This window comes from Ammodytes marinus, assembly GCF_949987685.1.
Source record: "Ammodytes marinus genome assembly, chromosome: 4".
NCBI lineage: Eukaryota > Metazoa > Chordata > Actinopteri > Uranoscopiformes > Ammodytidae > Ammodytes > Ammodytes marinus.
The window spans coordinates 14,430,262-14,443,177 of NC_137233.1; the positions used below are offsets into that span (position 1 = coordinate 14,430,262).

The 12,916-nt window shown below is 41.7% G+C and overlaps 1 protein-coding gene across 1 annotated transcript; it reads right to left on the bottom strand.

Moving 5' to 3' along the window:
- On the bottom strand, nt 1–3,700 carry LOC307248927 (uncharacterized protein). Its single transcript, XM_080025481.1, has 3 exons — nt 3,648–3,700; nt 2,918–3,067; nt 1–1,489 (listed from the first exon to the last, which is right to left on the bottom strand). Exons 2-3 carry the CDS (start codon nt 3,063–3,065, stop codon nt 387–389), a joined length of 1,251 nt encoding a protein of 416 aa, XP_079881607.1. The 5' UTR covers nt 3,066–3,067; nt 3,648–3,700; the 3' UTR covers nt 1–386.
- Nucleotides 3,701–12,916: the final 9,216 nt, after the last annotated feature.

Sequence of the window (12,916 nt, forward strand, 5' to 3'; positions counted from 1 at the left end):
TACTCTCAGGGGTTATTTTTATTCAGCCTTAGCACACACTCCTTTAGAGTTATTTCAGTTATTTAAACTGGAGTGACTAGTTCTGTAACCCATTTGAAAGAAAGAACACATTGCTGCATATCACAAAAATTGGTCTCCTAGTCATCTATTGCAGTCAAGTTTAGTGTCTTTCTAGAAAGCACGTCTGAACCTGCCTCCTCAGCCCCTTTCAGCAGTTTCCACACAGCAGTTAGCTAGATGCAAATAGCTTCTCAGATCTGCTTATTTAGACTCTATTCAAACCAGCGGTGACAGGCAGACCTGCTGTCTCTGCAAACACTCAATATTAATCCGACGAAGTAGGATGGACTCCAATCAGCGTCTTTTGCTTTTTCGACAACCAGGTCTTATACCAATGTTTCATCAGGAGAAGTCGTGGCTGTGTTGCTTATGTGTGGTGTAGGTAAAGCTAAAGTTTTGATACACTGCTCCAGCAGACTCTCAATCGTCCTGAAGAGAAGAATATTCACACTAAGGTTTAGGGGTAGCACAAGGAGGAGGAGCACGCCCACTAACCCTATCATTACATTCACCCCCAGGCAGGGAAATGCCCACTGTCGCCATCCACTCTGGCTCCTGTATTGTGAGTCCATGTGGTCCTCTACTGTGATAAATGTCAGAGGTATACCTCTCTTTGTCCTCTCAAGCTCCTGTCCTAGTCCCCGCCCTGTAGACAAACACTCAGGGGGGAAGAGGACCAGTTCTCCCTGGGGACACGCTGCTGACTTCTGAACGCTCTTCCAGGAATATGTGCTGCTGTGAACGGTGCAGCCGCTCTCTGTTTTGTCTGGGTAAACACAGCACGCTGATACCGCCATTCCAGGGTTCACAGACTTGGTAACTCCATGGTTGCCTTTGTGTCTCCTTGCCGTCTGTGCAGTGGCCCTGTGTTGTCTGTGCAGGCCCGTTCCGGTGACCAGGACTAGCAGGAGGACAGAGAGGAAGCCCATGTACCAGCAGGGGTTGACGGTGGCGGGCATGTGGCTGAACAGGTTGGGTAAACATCTGATGAGGGACTTGGTTGTGTGTAAACAGGTGATGGCCCACGCTTCCTCCAGCCTAGATCGCCCTCTGACATGGAGGGCCACGACGACCCACACTGACAGGCAGCAGAGGTACCTGACAGCAGGAGACAAATGCTTTCCTTTGGCTTTGTCTGTGTCTGGGTCGCTGCTTTCCTCCTCCTCCTCCTCATCTTCCTCCTCCTCCAAAGTCACCTCCTCAGCACAATATGGTTGTCCATCAGAACCAGCTGTTTGACCCACTGTCCTGGGAGTGGGAGGCCATAGAAGGATGTCCAGAGTCTCCATAGCAATCAAAGGTGTGGTCAGGAGCAACACCATGCCATATGTGTGGCTGAGAAAGAGCAGGAAGCGCAGGGCAATGACATCACCTTGTGGGGCCAACTCACTGAGCCAGGACTCAAAGATGCACATGCAACTCAAGAAAACTGTGGGAGAAAAAAAAAGTGTTAGTTAGTTACTTAGGTGATTAAATCCGCTCACATGCCTATGTGCTCTTCTGAACAAGTGATTGTGCTTTTATGGGCGACCTCAATGGAAATGTATGGTGTGGACAGTAAATCTTTGCTGTTTACTCTGGTCCAAAGATAATCAAAGCTCTGAGCAGCAATGACTATGCCCTCGCACCGCCGCGTTGGTCGGTGCCAGGCCGTCCTTCGAACGAGTGCTGGACACTGCGCAAGAGAGCTCTCTGCCGTCTTTGGAGCACATGCCGCTGTCATTCCCGTCACCAGCAGGCGCTACGACTACACTTAAAATCAATGCGCGGATGTCATCTGGCCTAGACTCGACTACGATCTGACTTTCTGTCAGAAGGAGCTTGGTCTCAATAGTGTGTAGATGTCTCAGGTCTGGACTGTCATCCAGCAGTTGATTGCTGCCCTCTGTATGTATTTTAAATGCAAGACAAATGAGATGTACACTCTCAATCAACAATACATTTAAATAAAATACATTCTGTTGGGTTTATGTCATCATTTCAAGAGGCTCTTTTGTGCGTATTGAGAAATCACGTATACACACAAAGTTTGGTGAACGTAGGTGAAGCGTGGAATGAGGGCGACTCAGTCAAATATGACATTTGCTTATTTTTTTCATGGCATCTTATGCAATTTGTCGCCCATGCTACGGCAAGGGTGTTTGACGAAAGCAAAACAACTTCACAATTTAACAATGGGCATGTCTTAAGACGCCACTGCAAAAGTTTGAAATGGATCTTTTGAACACTCTAGGAGGAGTTGTTAAAAATACAGACCCTGTAAAAATCACTTACAATAGGTGTAGATTTAAAATGGCCTACTGTGGTGAAAACATTTGACCAACTCAAACAAGCTTTGCAGGTTATCATCCTGCATGTCTTGAGAATTGCATAAATATTTTTGAGGATGATAGAATAAACTTTTTGGGAATTTTCTTTTAGACATGCAGAACATTTTTATGTGGGTATCCTAAGGGCTGGAGTCACATCCACCATGTACAATTCTGAGCAGATCTAGCAGAGTATAGTGCAGTTATACCAACTTATTATTATACCGCCGTTTTGATGCCGTTGGTTCGAATCCAACGAGCTTTGGGGAATGTCATCTTCCATATCTTAGGGATTCTCCTATCAGTTACTTTTTGAAAAAGCTCATCCTGCTAAGAGTTATCTATTTTTAAACATCACCTGTAAAAATTACTAACATACAGTGCTGCTCGAAAGTTTGTGAACCCTACAGAGATATTCTGTTATTTTCCTAATAAATATTTAACTAGACTTAAAGAGCTTCACATAGTTTCAAGCAGCACTGTATTTCAAAATAAAATACTTTCTGTTGGTTTGGGGTTTTGGCTCTTTTGGGTCCTGGAACACTCACCTGTGACCATGAAGTCAGTGAAGATCAGGAGGCAGCAGCAACAGACGCTGATGGGACTGTGGGAGGCAGCCAGCGAGGGCAGGAAGAAGAGACTGCAGGCCAGTTTGCATGCACACAACACCGCCGCTCCTTCCAACACACCCTCCATGGCTATACAGAACAACATATCCATATAAGTTCACATACCAATAACCAATACCAATTTTTGTTTTTCTTTGGGGTCGAACAACTTGCTGACATTCACTGCAGAAATATTGGCGTCTAACTTCTCTATAGTTTTTCAGCACAAACTCCCATCAATGTTTTATAGTGTCAGTGGTTGCAGATCAATGTTTTCATTGTTTACGTTAGTAGTGAACCCTGGACCAGAGAGCTTTTTGCAGTTGATTCAAAAATGAGGAACCTCTGGAACAAGTTCAACTGTCTTCAGCTGTCAACGTGCATGATCATTTCAAATCATTAAAAAAAGATATTTATCACCAGCAATGAATAAACACATGCCACCAAACTCCTGGATAGTGTGAACACAGGTGCAGTTTTACAGTGCACTTTTCATGTAGTATACTCTTTATGACCAGGCTGTACATATCCTGAGGGGGATACTGTACAGTCAGACTGGTTTGACCTGAAATTAAATCATTATAGAAATACTGAATCCAAATTCAAACTACTTGTAACAGAGGGGTGGAATATAGATCAACAAACTGCTGTGAAGTTCCTTAGTTCTTACCTGGACTCACGGGAGCCTCCAGAGCAGCATGTCAAAATGAGCTTCAAATGTTTCATCTGTTCCCTTCACCTCGCCCTTTGCTCCACCCTCATGAGGATAATGACCTCCTCCTCCTCCCACCTTCCTACACCCCCTCCCCCACCTGCGCTCTCCCTGCACCTGGCCTGTTTCAGGTGAGACAACATGTGTCTCTGAGGGTGTGGCAGAATTTGCACAGACATGAAAACCTGTCCGTCTGACTAACAAACTTACTAACTTACTGATGTACCGTCATGCACGATTAAGGCTGTGTGTATATGTAAACACATTTGTTGTATTAATGGATAGAGAGGAAGTTTAATTTTAACTGACATCATAACATTCCTTGTGTTACACCCATCCTGTTTAAATGATAGTGTGTCATTTAGGGTTACAGCAAGTGCACACATGCTGGGTGTTTCATAAAGCACAATTTCATTCATGTCACATAACTGAGGAATACAATGCCACTCCTCTGTGATATTCTTTTGAATTTATAATCTAAGCAGACAGCAATAATAGTTTGATATTAAGTTACGCAATAAGATGACATTTTTGTTTTTCGAAGCCTCATTTTAACCTTATTTTAACCTCACTGAAAGCTGGGGTGTTTATCAGTGGTCCTCTCCCACCAATCAGAAGAGGACCAGAGAGATTCACTAGATTGCTGGCACTGAACACGTGGCTTTCAGCTGCGTGCCCCGACCACTCAGTGCATTTTATTAACAATTTTAACACTTTCTGGAACCGCAGGCAGTTTTTTAACCCATTGATGACGGCTGCTGCGCGATGCCACATTGTATCTCCTGCCTGATGCTGCGTCACGCAGCATTGTTACTTTATCTAATTTTCATGGCATGCGCAACATAGAATGCACCGTCATTGGTTCAAATACACATGAGGTGGGTTTTGTTGATTTTTTAAGACCACGTGACCACCCAAAAAATGTGTGGTTTGCCGAAAATCACGCCAATCAAAAAATTAATAAATAAATATTAATAAAAAAAATACTCCAGCTGTGTCGGCGATAGTGTATTACAGAACAGTTAGTGGCGGGAGCGCAGAATCAAGGTCTACTATAGGCTACTGACGAAAATCACACAACACATTGCATCTATTTATTAACAATATTTATGAATTTAGGCTATATTTTGCTGCTCCAACTCAAATTCAGCCCAGCCAGGCGATAGTTAAGTTTCAGTCTCGTTTTCATCTCCGTGGTATACAGCCAGGGCCGCTGCTACGCTTTTGGGTGCCCTAAGCAGAAATTGTCAGTGATGCCCCCCCCCCCCAAAAAAAAAAAACACCCAGAAGCTCGCGTCCGCAGGGCGCGAGCGAATTTTTTTTGCCCTTGCAAGATCTCTGCGACTGCTTTTTGGCACATTTGCCAGCATTTACTAACAGAAAGGACAGCTTAACTTGTGAAAAAACTGCCTTTGCAAAGGAATTGAGTGATAGGATCATAGACTGATTATGAGATAATGGGCCCCTGGGCTTACACTCTTAAAGGGCCCCCCACTTGTCCCTATCCAGTCAGGTACACTGAATTTTCTACACGGATACATACAATTAATGGCAAAAACATATTAAGGAAGATCAGTGTTTCCCACAGGATTTTGGGGTATTGTTGGAGGGACCCTGTACCTTGTTGGGGGGTGGGTGGAATTTTTTTTACCTTTTCAAAGTAAAATGCATCAATCTGGTGCACTTTGTGAGGAAATTTTAGAGACTAGAGAGATATCAAATCCTGAGATGCAGAAGGAACATTATTTTTCAGATTTTTCTTAAACGGGTAGCACTCTTTACTCTGCAACTGTAAAAACAGTAGATTGGTCTGCAGACCCATGTTCTATGATGGAGGGGCCCATTTCAACAGATAAAGGGTGGATATGAACAATTTAGAATTCACACATATAAAGTTTATTTGTGTATGTGTGAGGGGGCCTTCAACCCCCTTAGACAGAGCTACTAATGCTGTTGTTTTTAACTTGCTTTTGTATTTCTCCCCTACTAATGAGGGGCCCATGATGATTTCTATCTTGTTACATTTTAATGAGTATTTATATTTAGGCTATTCCTTTTTGGACCCTGTTATTGACATCAGTGACTGAGCTCTTTGACTATGCAACATGAAAAGTTACTGTCAGTATCTCTGGCTAAGGGCCCCCCTGAGCCCTTGGGCCCCTGGGCCTGTGCCCGGTGTGCCTGTGCAGTAATCCACCCCTGGATAGGTTACACAATTAAGAAAAAACAACGATGGGCCTGTTCATAACTAATTTATATATTTTTTGTAATGTAATGATTATCATGAACTTTAAAAAAAAAAAAAATATTTTGGAGGGCCCCCGGACTATCTCTTTTTCCTTTTTAATTAAAAAAAAAAAAAAAAAAAAAAAAAATTATATATATATTTTTTTTGGGGTGCCCCCCCTAGGAACTTGGTGCCCTACGCAGTCTGCGTACTCTGCGTATAGGGAGCGGCGGCCCTGTATACAGCCGTTTGGACCAGCTGATCGGCTCCCGACAGCAGGAGTCAGTCTGTGTTCCAGTTGTACTGGGAAATCGGATTTATGGTGCCGGTGATAACTGAACTAAATAATAAAATAAAGCTATCTTCTCCTTCCTATATCTGTCTATCTTTATCCCTCCACTGCACACTCAGTCACTACTATCCATGCTAAAAGGAAGCAGGATTATAACCTCGTTTAGCACATTATTTTTAAATATTTTATATTATTTATTATTTTTTTTTCTCCCCCATCTAATTTTGACGATTTTTAGAAAAATGTGTTGGTTTGTAAGCGCTAAGAGAGCATGTTTAAATAAAACCTGTGAACCTTAACTTTTAAATGTATTTTATTTCATGTTTCTATGTGCTACACAGGCTTAGATATTAAGGTTTTGGTAGACTTTACAATTCATACTGTTTTTTCAGAAAACCCTCAGGCATTAAGGACATGCATCCTAGATTGCCATAGTCATCAATGGGTTAAGACAGATGGACTCTGCCTAAATAAGACAGGATTAAAAGTATTCATATCAAATGTGTTCTACGTCCTGCGACACTCATCTGTTCGTGCCAAGGACAAGATACTGGAGAAAGCCAAAACACAGCATTGCAGCAGTGCCGAAGGACAACTGCCGGCCCCAGATGACAGCTCAGACCATGAGCGATATCTGGGCAGAGAGGAGGGGGCTCCACCCATACCCGCCTCCCCTGGACCCTGCAGGTCATTACCAAGCCGACCTCTCTCTCCTCCTTTCTCTCCTACACCCACCCTTTCTCAATCCTCTCCTGAGCTGGAGTTCATGGAAATCATATGTACTCCCCGTCCTCGATGTCCATCTACCCCCCCGCAACTCGTCAATCTTAGCCACAGTGCCCAGCTCGTCACCCCTCCACGCACACCCCCTCTGATCCCACCGCAACGTCATCAGCAGCCGTCCCAGCCTGATGAGCCTGCTTGTTTACGGAATAAAAGCACTTGTTGATACGAACCGGGCCACGGCTACACAGTTACCGCCTTAGACTCACAGGATAAGCCGGGGCCCTGTTTCTCAAGGTTTATCTCAAGAAACAGGAAACTCTTAAATCCTGCAAATGTATCAAATCTGATAAGTATTCCTCTTCAGCCACAGTCGGCTGAAATAAATAGGGGTGACCATGTTTCGAACACACTAAATTTAGCTTTATTAAACATCAGATCCTTGGCAGGAATTTTTTTTTAAATTAATGATCTTATTACTAGGCACAATCTTGATTTCATGTTTTTAACTGAAACTTGGTTAGACCAAGATAACAGCTCAGCTGTTCTCATAGAGTCCGCCCCCCCAAATTACAATTTTGTGAGTGAATCCAGAGTGCATAAAAAAGGAGGGGGGGGGGTTGCTATTCTGTTTAAATAATCTCTACAATGCAAAAATATGTCTTGTGGAAATTTTGATTCATTTGAATATGTGTCTCTCAAGTTAAATTCAGCCTCTAGAGCTATTTTCATTAGTATTTACAGGCCACCACAATACAATACAAGCTTTTTTGATGACTTTGCTGAGCTGCTGTCTGTAATCTGTACTGAGTTTGACTGTGTATTAATCGTCGGAGATTTCAATATTCATACTGACAAACCCGAGGACAGATGTGCGAAAGAACTGTGCTGTGTCCTTGACAACTTTGGACTAAATCAGCATGTTGACAAACCAACTCATAACAAAGGGCACACGCTGGACCTTATCATTTCCAGAGGAATGAACATTTCAGACGTAACAGTGGCAGATATGGGTCCCCTCTCAGACCATTCCTGTTTTTTTTTGAGAGTAAAATGTCTGTGCACACAATTGATCAATCAAAAGTAATCAAAAAACGGTATATTACAGAAAATACCAGTGAAACATTCATTCAAGCATTTTCTTCAATACCACCCCTCCCCTGTAACTCAGTTAAGGAGCTCTTAGACAACTTTAACGGCAAACTTACAAGTATTATAGATGCTATTACGCCCACTAAGATGAAGGTTGTCTCTGGTAAGAAAAGATCTCCTTGGAGAAATGTCCCGCAGGTCAGAATAGAAAGAAGAGAGTGCCGTAAAGCAGAACGCAGGTGGCGAAAAACAAATCTCCAGGTTCATTATGACATCTTCAAAGAGAAACTGTGCACGTTTAACTCAGAACTGAGAAATGCAAGGCAGTCTTTCTTTTCTGACATCATCACCAAAAACAACAACAATGCACGTGCCCTGTTTGCTACTGTCGACAGATTAACAAACCCTCCTGTGTCAGTAGCGTCTGAACATCTCTCCACGAGAGCCTGCAATGAATTTGCCTCCTTCTTTACTGAGAAAATTCACAAAATTAGACAAGCTGTCACTGCATCAATACCAAGTTCAACATATGTGTTCCCTCTTAAAATCAATTCAAATGCAATGACAGAATTTTATCTTATAAACCACAAAAACCTGGAGGACATTATACAACACCTGAACTCCTCATCCTGCTGCCTTGACATTCTGCCCACAGGCTTCTTTAAAACTGTTTTTAGCTGTATGGCCTCAGATGTTCTGCAAATTGTCAACATGTCCCTTCAGACAGGTGTATTCCCACAGGCCCTGAAAACAGCAGTCATCAAGCCACTCCTAAAAAGAACAATCTAGATACATCACTCATGAACAATTATAGGCCCATATGTAACCTACCATTTTTAAGTAAAATCAGTGAAAAAGCTGTTTATCAACAGCTAAATAACTACTTAGCAAAGAACAACTGCTTTGATGTTTTCCAGTCAGGATTTTGACAACACCACAGCACTGAGACTGCTCTGGTTAAGGTCCTCAATGACATCCATTTAAACACAGACAGTGGCAAAAGTTCTGTCTTAGTTTTACTGGATCTCAGTGCCGCTTTTGACACTATATTACTAGATGGACTAGCAAACTGGGTTGGACTTTCTGGAACTGTACTAAGCTGGTTTGAATCCTAAAGGATAGAGACTACTATGTGTCAATAGGAAATTTCACATCTGAGCGGACAAATATTGAATGCGGAGTCCCCCAAGGTTCCATTCTTGGGCCTCTTCTGTTTAACATCTACATGCTCCCACTAGCTCAGATTATGAATGAAAACAAATTATGCTACCATAATTATGTAGACGACACACAAATTTACATAACCATATCACCAGGAGACTACAGTCCGATACAGGCACTGAGTAAGTGCATTGAACAAATCAATGATTGGATGTGCCAAAATTTCCTTCAATTAAACAACGACAAAACTGAAGTAATTGTCTTTGGTGTCAAAGATGAACAATTAAAAGTCAGCGCACAGCTTACATCTGTTATGTTAGAAACCACACCCCAAGCCAGAAATCTTGGTGTTGTCGTAGACTCCGACTTGAATTTCAGGAAACACATTAAATCAATTAATAAATCAGCCTACTACCACCTAAAAAACATATCAAGAATTAAAGGGCTTATGTCTCAGCAAGATTTAGAAAAACTTGTCCATGCATTTATCTTTAGTAGACTTGACTACTGTAATGGTGTCTTTGCAGGCCTTCCAAAAAGCTTCAGCTAATTCAGAACGCTGCTGCTCGAGTCCTCACTAGGACCAAAACAGTGGATCACATTACCCCAGTTCTGAGGTCTTTACACTGGCTTCCTGTCACTCAAAGAATTGTTTTCAAAATACTGATGTTGGTTTATAAAGCACTAAATGGTTTAGGGCCAAAATACATTACTGATCTGCTGATACGTTATGAACCGTCCAGAGCCCTTAGATCGTCTGATACAGGTCTACTTACAGTCCCTAGAGTTAGGACTAAACAAGGAGAAGCAGCTTTTAGTTATTATGCACCAAAAATCTGGAACAAACTCCCAGAAAACTTGAGGTCTGCTGCAACTCTCAGTTCTTTTAAATCGAGTCTGAAGACTTTTTTGTTTCCATTTTAACCTGCAATTTTTATTTTATTTGCTGCTTTTATTCGCCTTTAAATGTTTTATAATGTGTTTTATGTATTCTAATCTTGCCCCTGTAAAGCACTTTGAGTGTCTGAATTGTGCTATATAAATAAAGTTGCCTTGCCTTGCCTTAGATCCAAAGCTTTGAAAACCTAAATGGACAACATTATTTTCAAACCGGTCTATTTAACTCATCAAGATATCTGAATGAGCTACAGTAGATTAGTTTGGTGAAAGTCTCAGTTCTAGCCATGTCTGACACGTCAGCTAGCTATAGGTAAACTAGGTTCAGAGTTCTTATGATTAGGGGTCAGGGTTAAAAGCTGTGAACCTAGAATCGCCCCTGCTCGAATCCTATTAAAATGTTGTTCCCCATGATAGCTTCCTGTTAATAATAACCATACTGTAGCCTATATTGTTTGGACAGGTGTGTTGCTCCTGTTAAATCAACAGAAGGGAGTTGCATTGTTGGTATTGCATGTATCTATAAGGCTCTGAAAAACACAATGCGAAATTAGATGAGTAAAACATTTAAGTTAAAATCTCTCTTTTTTCCATGTGAAGACTTTAAAACAGTCAGGCAGAGACAGTAAGTTAATTCTCAGCCTTTGAAGCAACAGTTGACAAATCAGTCAACGCCACAGAGTCAGTTTCATAAATCTTGTTGTGCTCAAGCCGCAACCTCAGCGATTTTTACCACCATCCAATAAGGAAGTGACCAAAATTGTAGTACCTTCCGGTGGCCACTAGGGCTGGTACCAAGACTGAGCAATTTTTCTTTGACTCACTTGTTAGACAGGCCATTTTCAAAGTCTTATTAAACCTATTTAGAGCCTAGTCCACAAAACCATTCTAGTCTGTATGTTTAGGTCATATCTCCATGACAACACTGAGTGGGGTGATTTTTTTTTTAGCAGGCTAGATTTTATTCTTTTGGAGGTTAAAATGTATTGGCGCGATCTCTTGAGTGACAGCTCTCCGCCCGTTGTCCCTCACTTTGCCTCAGAGGTATACGTCAGCTAGATGGGCGTATCTCCCTCCCCCTTCACGTGAGGCGGAGTAAAAATCTCACAAAATGGCGACGCGCATAAACCAGGATTATTGGATGCCGTGTGAATAACTGAGGTCAGCACGGATGATACATCCATATTATTTACTATCTATGGTTGTGTTTTTTTCATCGTGTCTCATGATTTTTCTCAGCATATGGATTTTGCCAGATTGTCCTGAAATCATAAATGTTTAAATTTCCATTATTTCTAAGCTCTATATTAAAGTATGTAAACATTTGTGGACCATGTCGGCTCAAAAAGCTAAGATTGGAAGCTCATTTGTGATGTGTGTGAAACGATGGATCAAAGGCTCAAGACATCTGCTAAATGTGCCTCATTGCGAGATTGTTTTTCTTTATTTTTTACCGCTGCTTCAAAGGTCAACGATGAACTTTAAACTCAACTATTAAGCTAATATGGAAGAAAAGCAATCAGATAATTACAGATAACAATGGCAACTACTGAAGTCGTCTCGTTGGTACAATAGACTAAAGTGTGTCTATTGTGTGATTAATAGTGTTTGTCTTACTTTTTTTAAACTGCTTTTCAGAATTTTATTTTTGTCATTTATTTTCTCATGTGCACAGGTCTCCACTGTAAAAGAGATCATGATTTAAATTTGATTAGCTGTTTACAGTAGTATTGTATTAACATTGCATTGAGGCTTCATTTATTTTAGACCAGCATAAGTCTGCTTTTTGTAAACAGGTGGCACTTAGACGTGTCATGCACAGTTTGGGCGGCAGGGGCTCAAGTGAAGAAAAGGGCACTTTGTATGTATTCTGGTTTTCAAGGTCTTGATAATTGCATAGGCAGTGTACCATTTATTATAAGCAGGAACATAAGCAAGGTTTAAAACATCTATTAAGTACAATTCAACACTGAATGTAAACAACGTGTATTCGCTTTGAGCGAAAGCAGTATCCACAGATTGGCGGGTGAGGGGTGTACATGACAGTCAGAGCCAAAGAGGGCTGCACTTCTGCCTAAGGCCACGTATACATGGTAACAGTCTCACTGAAAACGCAAGGTTGTCCTTTAACGTTTTCAAATGTTTCCACGTTTAGACTCAATTGTTTTAAAAACTTTATTCGTACACATGGTTTCGGGAAAAACAGGCCAAAAACGCTCTAGTATGCATGTGAATAAAACCTTACTGTAACCGAACATTAACGTTCATGAAGCTTTTGGTGTAAGCTTAGGGTTAGAAGTATTGCAAATGACACGGCATGTGACTACATTTACCCACATTTTGCGAGTGTTATATTTAAGCCCTGCACAAGACTCTCCGCTGAGCTCCGTGATAGTGCCGCGGAGACACCGTGCATGTTGTCTTCTAACTTCTAACTCAAGATTGGCTATTTTGGCTATTTTAAAAACGCATCTGCAGCGGCACCCTGTGAACTAGTGAAACCGGTCTCTGAGGTAACACTGACGTCACGGCTCCACTCCGCACTTAGGCCTATTACATTTGCTGTCAAAATAGCCACACACGAGTTAGAAGTTAGAAGACAACATGCACGGTGTCTCCGCGACACTATCACTGTGATCAGCGGAGAGCCTCGTGCAGGCTTTAAATATAACACTTTCAAAATGTGGATCATTTAGTATACGGCTACGCGGTGTAAAAAGAGGACAGAGAGCTTGTAATTTGCAATACTTGTAACCCTAAACTTACACCAAAAGCTTCATGAATGTTAGTGGCATTAATGGTCGGGTACAGTAAGGTTTTATGTACCAAATTGTA